This window comes from Diaphorina citri, unplaced genomic scaffold, assembly GCF_000475195.1.
Source record: "Diaphorina citri unplaced genomic scaffold, Diaci psyllid genome assembly version 1.1 scaffold549, whole genome shotgun sequence".
Lineage (NCBI taxonomy): Eukaryota > Metazoa > Arthropoda > Insecta > Hemiptera > Psyllidae > Diaphorina > Diaphorina citri.
In genome coordinates this window covers 266-9,459 of record NW_007377983.1, presented here as the reverse complement: position 1 = coordinate 9,459, position 9,194 = coordinate 266, and the positions used below count along the sequence as shown (strand labels likewise).

At 37.8% G+C, this 9,194-nt stretch overlaps 1 protein-coding gene across 1 annotated transcript in view; it reads right to left on the bottom strand.

Annotated features, from left to right (window-relative positions):
* The window catches only part of LOC103509978 (protein amalgam), a gene marked incomplete at its 5' end in the record, with an annotated part of 41,120 nt that extends 32,173 nt beyond the window's left edge, over positions 1 to 8,947 (bottom strand). Inside the window, 1 exon segment of the mRNA XM_026824160.1 lies at positions 8,773 to 8,947. Coding sequence (XP_026679961.1) covers positions 8,773 to 8,947 — 175 coding nt within the window.
* Between the last annotated feature and the right edge of the window lie 247 nt (positions 8,948 to 9,194).

Genomic DNA, 9,194 nt, shown 5'->3' with positions numbered 1-9,194 from the left:
CTTCCGATCTCCCCCCCCTCCATTATCCCAGTGGTGTGACCAATTCACACCCTTGCAATACTTTGCTCCCGGATATAAAGGGTATGTGAGTGTGCATTTGTAGGGGTATGTGATGTGTGTCTGCAGTTGTGTAGGGGGACTTTAGGAATAATGCATCATTAGTGGGACAACATTTAATTATAAAATAATTAAAACTGTGACAGGATAGAGAGAGAGAGAGAGAGAGAGAGAGAGAGAGAGAGAGAGAGAGAGAGAGAGAGAGAGAGAGAGAGAGAGAGCAAACTATCTTTTGACTCTTTTCCTGAATATAAACCATAGATTTCATAGAATTATTTAAATTAATCTTCTTGTATTTTTAATCTCTCTCCCTTTCTTAGTGGTCAGATAACGTCGCGTATAGAATAAAGGCGGTTCAAAGATTTATTGAAATATTTTAACCAAAGGGTGAAAAAAGAGTCGTACTCATCGACAATTAAGAAACGAGTAGAAAGGCTAGTTAGCTCGGAGAGTAGCACAGCTGCCTCGTAAACCCTAATGGAGGAGCTGGGTGCAAAAAGGGCAATAAATGAAAATCATCAAACTGAGATATTTAACTTTAAAGTTTTCAATTTTTCATCAAAATCCTTGGAGAGTAGCACAGCTGCCTCGTAAACCCTAATGGAGGAGCTGGGTACAAAAAGGGCAATAAATGAAAATCATCAAACTGAGATATTTAACTTAAAAGTTTTCAATTATTCACCAAAATCCTATGTTTACAAAAAACGCTGTAACTCATCGAAAAAAAAGTTATCACCGCAGTTCAAACGCTGGAAGATAGAGCGCACCACGTTCTATTCAAAAAACCGTTTTACGCAAAAAGGGCAAAAAATCCATATTTCCCTTTTTGCACCCAGCTCCTCAATTTGGGGGTTCGATTCCCTCCCGGGCCGGATTTTTCCCTAAACAGATAACGTTAATCGTTTTCGGAACGGCTGACTTTCTCATAAGGATGTCTTCCTTCTCTGATTTCGGATTGATAAGACCTTAGCAGTTACAATTCCCTCTTTCAAACCGCTTCAAAAAATCCCATTTTACTTGAATGGGTATTTCCCCATTTATTCTTTCTTCTTCTCTTAATCAAATCCTGGTAGAAATAGAAACAAAAACATAAATATACTCCCCGCCCCATTTTTAATTAGGATAAAACGTTTTTTACAACCAGAAAAACGTCGTCAAGATATTTATCAAGAAAATTAAAATAAAAATATCATTACCCCCAAAAACAAAGCCCAACAAAGCGCACATACTAACAGTAAGGGGAGCGTAGCCCAAGATGGAGGACCCTCTTAATTTGAGCAATTAGTATCACGAAACTGATTAATGGGGGTCGCTGTGAACAATAGGGGAGACGTTGTTGCTATCGCACCCCCCATTCCTACAGGAACATTGCAACATGCAACCTCCCATTCATAACCAGGCAAGATAGGATCTTCGGGGAAGGGGGAACTGAAGAAATGGGTGTTGTGAAAGCAAGTTGTAAGATTTTTTCAAGTATTAAGCTAATTATGTTATTTTTTATTTTAATGTATCCGAAAGCAAGCCTAGTTAGCTTGGAAGGTAGCGCTTTGTTAGCGCTAGATTGCGGGTTCGATTCCTGCAACGGGCGAACTTTATCCCAAACAGACACTAAATAAGTTTATAAGGTTCGTTCTCGGAAAGGTTGGCTGTCTCCCATCTCGTTCTCTTTCTCTCTTCGATTTCAGGACAATGAGACCTCCATTGTTACAGTCCCCTCTATCAAACCTCTTTATTTTTTTTCCTCCTCCTCCTCCTCCTTCTTCTTCTTCTTCTTCCTCTTCATAAATCTGACTTCGAAGAAAGAAGTTCCCCATTCAGAAGGTAATAGAAAGTAAAAGGAAATCTGTCTCATATAAAAGACACCTAGCTTATCATATACAGCACAAGACTCTCATATCTTACACACATTGGATTTAGCTTCCTATTTCATCTCGAGAACAATATGGGCCACTCTACTTATTCCATTATAAACCACGAGTAAAGTGGTTGGCAAAGAAACCGGAGGGAAATAAGAGTGGCGTAGCCGAGAAATATTTATGATGTTTGCGAAAAAACTTTTTTTATTTTATTTTATTTTATTTTTTTTAAGAGGTTGGACAGAGGGAACTGTAACTGCTGTGGTCTTATCGTCCCGAAATCGAAGAGAGAAGGAAGACAGGATAGGAGAAAGCCAGCCGTTCCGACATGTGTCTTCCCCTTCTCCATCTCTTTCTCCCTTTTCTACTGCCCCTCCTCCATCACCTCTCCCTCTTTCTCTTCCTCCTCCTTCCCCTCTCCCTCTTTCTCTTCCTCCTCCTCCCCCTCCCCCTTCTCTTTATCCCCCTCTACTATCTCCTCAACTCCTCATATTCCTTCTCCTCTCCCTTTAAATCTTTCTCCTCCTCCTCCTCCTCTTTATCCCGCTCTACTATCTCCTCATATTCCTTCTCCTCTCCTTTTAAATATTTCTCCTCCTCCTTCTCCTGCTCCTTCTCCTCCTCTTTTTCCCCCCTCGATTCTCGAATTAATTGATATTTATGATCCGTTTTCCATTATTTTAATTTCATACACGGAACGGAATGGAGGGATGAAAAGGAAGATAGAGTTTGGGATAAAAAATATATTGCTTTCACTTTTCTCATTCTCTCCCTTGGTCTCAGATTTTCGTTCAGGGCTGGAAAACCAAGGCCCATACCTATTCCTTTTTTTAGAGGTTTGACAGAGGGAACTTTAACTGCTAAGGTCTTATCGTCCCGAAATCGAAGAGAGAAGGAAGACAGAATAGGAGAAAGCCAGCCGTTCCGAGAACGAACATTATCCCATCAGGATAAAATCCGCCCCGGGCGGGAATCTAACCTTCGGCCTAGCGCTTACAAGGCAGACGCGCTACCAACTAAGCTATAACTAGGCTGGCATTCCTTCTTTTTTATGTTCTTTTCAAATTAGGTATGGTTTTTCTAAAAATCGATGGTTAGTTTCCGATTTAATCAAATGGAAAGGTACCTACTGATTATTCTTTGTTTGATAAGGGCTCGAAGTCGCTGTATAGCTGCTTCGATTGCAAACTATACCAACCTCATCAATCTCGCCCATCTGATGAGAGGCATACTACGGGATGGGCATGCTACGACACAGACCACAAGCGTCCAATGTAGCAGTTGTTTCATCGCTTTGATTTGAAATATCCCAATGAGTGAAGGTAATAAATAGATAGGCAGTTAGATACCAACCCATTTGTAGGACATAAAGACCTAAAACATTTGAAAAAGATGTATTTGGCAGTTCGCAGAACGGTCGTAATCGTTTGGAAAGAGTTTTCTTCTTTTTTCCAGCCTAGTTAGCTTGGGTCATCATATTAACGTCTCTACGTCTCGTCTTGTGTAACTGTTGAAGTTAAACTTTGAAAACGGGATACCATGTCAAGTACAATTTTTACTTTCTATTACCACAGTATAGCGGAGCTATACTAGTTCAACTTAGTCCTGAGGATGGCATCATGAGATGTTGAAACATGTTGACTCTTTTCCATCAATAAATTCGTTTATTTAGTCAAGTGAAGACTTATTCTCTTCTTATTTTAGTACTGTTGAAGTTGTCAAAAGGCTTGGTGATTCTGTTCGCGTGGGTTCAATCCCGGCCGGGGTAGGTATGGGATTTTGTCCTCGAATTTTTTTCGAGACTTTAAGCACAAAATCAGCACTAGCCTAAGGGGTTAAAATTACTTTTCCTAATTGGAGCAGTACACTGAGAAAAAAACAAGCTGGGCCCGTCCCTCCGGGAATTTTTTAGCCCGTAGTTTATTCGATCGTGATTAGAGAAAATCAGTACCTATGTACCGAGAAAGGAAAATAAAAATTGAATTTTAGACCTTTTACATTTATTTTTTCGGAGTTTTGACCTCAGATTTGGATTTCTCTCAACTTTTTACGTATAGGAATCGACCATTTATTTATAATTTTTACCCATTTGCAACTGCTCTATTTCGAAAGTTTCAAGAAAGGAAAATACACCAATTTGACCACAGTAATAATACCTAGTAGAGGGGAACTGCGAGGAAACAAGAGGGGGAAAATAAAATTCTAAACGGAAAATAAAACTAAACAGTGTCCATCTTTCTAAGAATTTGATCACAGCAATAGTATAGTAGCCTACTGCTGAGGTAAAAGGTAAAAGGCAGGGGGAAAAGCCTACAGCGTTATTCTTTTTGAGCAGTGAAAATCAGTGAAAATTTTTGAATGACTGACGATCCAAACCGAAAAGGATCTCTTATACTTCGCCACTGGTGACATAGGCTTCTCTCATAACATGGAACAAGAAAACAGAAGAACTACTTGAAGGTTTCTTAGCTTGGGAGGTAGATCGCATATCTTAAAAAAGCTAGGTCATGGGTTCGATTCCCGCCGGGGGCGGATTTTATCCTAAACGGACAAGGTTCGTTCTCGGAACGCCTATAGCTTTCTCCTATCCTCTCTTCCTTCTCTCTTCGATTTCGGCACGATAAGACCTACAGCAATTACTGATCTTTTTATCAACACACCGGACTACATCTACTACAGATTTTGCTAACAGGATGAGTTTAGGATTGTGTTCATTCAGTCCATTTCGACTTTTGGATTCCAAATTCGGATTTCTTATACTACGCCACTGGTGACATAGGCTTCTCTCATAACATGGAACAAGAAAACAGAAGAACTCCCTGAAGGTTTCAAAAGAGAGATGAGGAAAAGAAGAGAAAAATCTCTTTCTCTCGTGTCTGTCTCTTTTTTTCTCTCGTTTCAAGAAAACTGTCTTCTTTTCTCCTTTCTTTTCGTGTGTCTTTCTTAGTTTCTTCTCTCTTTTCATCAGGAAAAAAAAAGAACACGAAAAAGAAGTAGAAGAAGGACGAGGGGGAAGAAGAGCGAGGAAGAAAGAAAGAAGAGAGAAAGTCCTTTTTATTTTCCTGTTATATTTGGTGAAAACTTCCTTCTCCTCCTCCCTCCCCTCTACGGTAGGTAAGGAAAAGTAAGGGGCAAATACACGTGTTTCTAAGGAGTAAGGAGTGATGGTCAAGGAGGTAAGAAGGGATATTCCTTTCCGAGAAATCATAGGTAACTTATAAATGAAAGCTTTTTTTTTTTCTTGAGAGTGAAACAAGCTGGGCCCGTCCCTCCGGGAATTTTTTAGCCCCTAGTTTATTCGATCGTGGTTAAAGAATACCTATGTACCTACCTAATTTGTTAATTTGTTTAATATTCAGTTTATTATTAGTATTATTTAGTATTATTTTGTTTTGTTTAGTATTATTATTATTATTATTATTATTATTATTATTTATTATTATTGATTTGATTTTTGATTCTATGGGAACAGACAGACAGACAGACGACACTGAAGCGAATACAATAGCCCGTCCCTTATACCTTTTTGTTATTACTATTGTAATAATAAAGGAAGGACGGACTAAAAAGTAACGAAGAAATATTATATAAAATAAAATACAAACAAAAAAGTTTGTAGTTTAGTACCAGTGGACTGGTCCAAGATCGATTTCACTATTTCACAACACTGTTTGTATTTCCTGTGCGAGAAGTATGCAATATGATGTTGGGAGTGAGAAGTTGTTCCTGGAACACGTCTCGGTTCTCGGAACACATTTAATTTAAACAGAGGAATAAAAACAAGATTGTCAGAAAGCCAGGGATGGAATGTTTGAGCCACACTGAGGAAAAGGAAAAGAGAGAGAGAGAGAGAGAGAGAGAGAGAGAGAGAGAGAGAGAGAGAGGGAGGGAGGGAGAGAGAGAGAGAAAGAAATAGAGGAAGAGAAATACATTCCAACATGTTTTATATTTTTTTTATTATTATTTAATATGAAAAAAAATCATAATGCAATACACTCTCCCTTCTTTTTCTTTCTTTCCTTTTTCAACATAGCATTGTCCAACCTGGAGCTAGAGAAAGAGAGAGAGAGAGAGAGAGAGAGAGAGAGAGAGAGAGGGAGGGAGAGAGAGAGAGGGAGAGATAGAGAGAGAGGCAGGGAGAGATGGAGAGAGAGGAAAAAGAGGAGAGAGGAAAGGAAGGAACCTTAAAAACCTTGAAAAGAAGGAAGGAGAGAAGAAGAAAATAAGGAAAAAAATTGAAGACCTTAATAAGAAAAAGAACGAACAAAGAGAAAACGGAGGAAAATAAGAAGAAGAGAAGGAAGGAGAAGGAGAAGAAGAAGGAGGAGGAGGAGAAAGAGAATAAAAGCGTGTGGGAGGGGGGAGGGAAAATAAGATGTAATACAACATATTTATTATACACATCTCCTGTGAGTTGTTAAGGAAATAGAAAGCAGAGTACCTATGAATACCTATAAAATAAAATCATATAAATGAAGAAAGCAGAGTACAAGAATGAGCTATCAGAGAAGGAACAGGTATACATTTCAAAAGAGCATAATACAGAAGGTTAGAAGTTCCCATTGATCAAGAATAGTACATTGTAAGAAAATTCTGAAAAGGATTGGGGGGGAACATGTTATAAAATCCAACGATTTTTACTTTCCTTATCCTATAGGAAGGAAAGTAATGTAATCGGGTCAAATTTTCGATGGTCATGGTCGGTTTTTAGTGCCAAAACGCGTTTTGAGGTCCCTAGAGCTTAAATCCAAAGTTTCAGCCATTGTTCCGTGTGTCTGTCCTTCCGGCAATCTGTCCTTCTGTCTGTCTGTAATCAAAATATCTCGAGAACGGTAAAAGCTATAGAGGCTTGAAATTCGGTATGCAAATGTGACAAGGATGCGACATTTTTACTGCATTTTTTCTGTCAAATGTGACAAGGATGCGACTCGAAACTTTTGGTTAAGATCAGTGCAACGCTTGACGAGATTTCGGCCGCTTTTTGGCGGTTTTAGGTGTGATTCAATAATATTTCCGGAATGGTATGAGCTAAGGTCTTGAAATTTGGTATGTAGTCCACAAATGTGTTAGGAATACAAGACAAATCTTTTGGTTAGGATAGGTGCTTCAGTTGGTGGCATTTTCGCCGCTTTTTTGCGGTTTTCAGCTATACTGACTATTAAACGGTTAGATATATTGTAAAGGTTACAATAGAAGAACACCCAAATAAGCATCATTCAATAGGATAAGGAAATTTGTGTGATGTTCACACCAGACTTTTCTTCTTTTTCTCCCAAATATTTCGTCAGTAAAAAAAAAAAAAAAAAAAAAAATTTTTTTCGAAGAAAAATGCCCAAGAACATACAGGGGTCGTGAAGGGAAAATTTGTTACAATCTCCGCAACCCCCTTTTCAAAATAATAATAATAATAATTTTTTACTTCCCTTATCCTGTGATAAGGAAAGTATGTATTCATATTCTATTAAATTATTGCCCATTGCCATTGCTTAGCTGCAGTAAAAATCACAAAACCAGAAGGTATTATTTCACATCATAAATAATAGCGTATAACAATGGGAGACTAATTTTTTTCGAAGAAAAATGCCCAAGAACATACAGGGGTCGTGAAGGGAAAATTTGTTACAATCTCCGCAACCTTGTATCCTGCATGAATAAAAATTTACGTAATTGCCCACCCATAGTTTTTTTTTTTTGCTCATAAATTGAATATAAAATGGGCATTTTTTTTATGCACATACCTAAATTGTTTTCATTGTTGTAAAATTTTCATCGGCTTTTACCGATAAAATATTCAAAAGGCGGAAGTTTTTCAATAAGGTATTTTATGAAGGGGATGAGGGGTTACCTGTGATTTTTTTCATTTTTAAAAACCCATAAGCTACTTTTTATCAAGGTCAAAGATTGAAGTTCATAAAGGACATCAGTAATTCAGCATAGTAAATTCTGTTCTACTTTAAATTTCATCGGCTTTTATCGATAAAATATTCAAAAGGCGGAAGTTTTTCAATAAGGTATTTTATGAAGGGGATGAGGGGTTACCTGTGATTTTTTTTCATTTTTAAAAACCTATAAGCTACTTTTTATCAAGGTCAAAGATTGAAGTTCATAAAGGACATCAGTAATTCAGCATAGTAAATTCTGTTCTACTTTTTAAATTCTGTTTGATAGTTTTCTCCATGAAAGACTTATAAATCGTGAGAAAATGACTCCTTAAGCTTTAGTTTCCTTATAAAATATTAAAGCAATTTTTATACTTTAATACTATAATCATCTATTATGTACCTGGAAACTTGGAAAGTGAACTTTAATTCAATTTACAAGACAGCAAAACTTCAAAGCTATTTTTCCTGGAAATAAGTTAGTAATAATTTCGCGCGCGAAAGAAAGAAAGTAAAAAGTAAAATCTACTTTTATCTGATAATAATGATATCACGGGACGGTGATATACCTACTTACGACCAAAAATTCAAAATCTCATTTCCTCAAAAACTCTGGTTTCGTATACCATGAGCTTTTTTTTATTATTTTTTACCTATTTATTATTATTATTTTTTTTTTACAAAACAATACAGTCTAGTTTCGTCTTAAGGTTCTTGAGCATTCGGGTACTTACCAGAGAGTTCCAAATATTGGCGGGTTTTGAAGACAGCAAAACTTCAAAGCTATTTTTCCTGGAAATAAGTTAGTAATAATTTCGCGCGCGAAAGAAAGTAAAATCTACTTTTATCTGATAATAATGATATCACGGGGCGGTGATATACATACTTGCGACCAAAGTTTAAAATCTCATTTTTTTTTTCTTTTACAAAACAATACAGTCTAGTTTCGTCTTAAGGTTCTTGAGCATTCGGGTACTTACCAGAGAGTTCCAAATATTGGCGGGTTTTGCCCATGGAGTTTTCGGCCACGCAGCTGTAGTTGCCAAAGTCAGTGAAGAGGACCTTCCGGATGACCAGGGTGTGTCTTCGGCCCCGCGTCTCCATAATGCGTCGCTCGGTGGTGTCCAACTTTAGGGTCTCCTTGTACCAGATCACCTGAGGGCGACAGAAAGCAAAATGGAAAAAAAATATCAGGGTGTGTCTTCGGCCCCGCGTCTCTATAATGCGTCGCTCGGTGGTGTCCAACTTTAGGGTCTCCTTGTACCAGATCACCTGAGGGCGACAGAAAGCAAAATGGAAAAAAAATAAATAAAATAATGAAGAAATCCTCGGCATTCTAGTTAGTTTGGAAGATATGGCGTCTGGCCTTGTAAATTCTATGTCGCTGGTTCGGTTAACACCC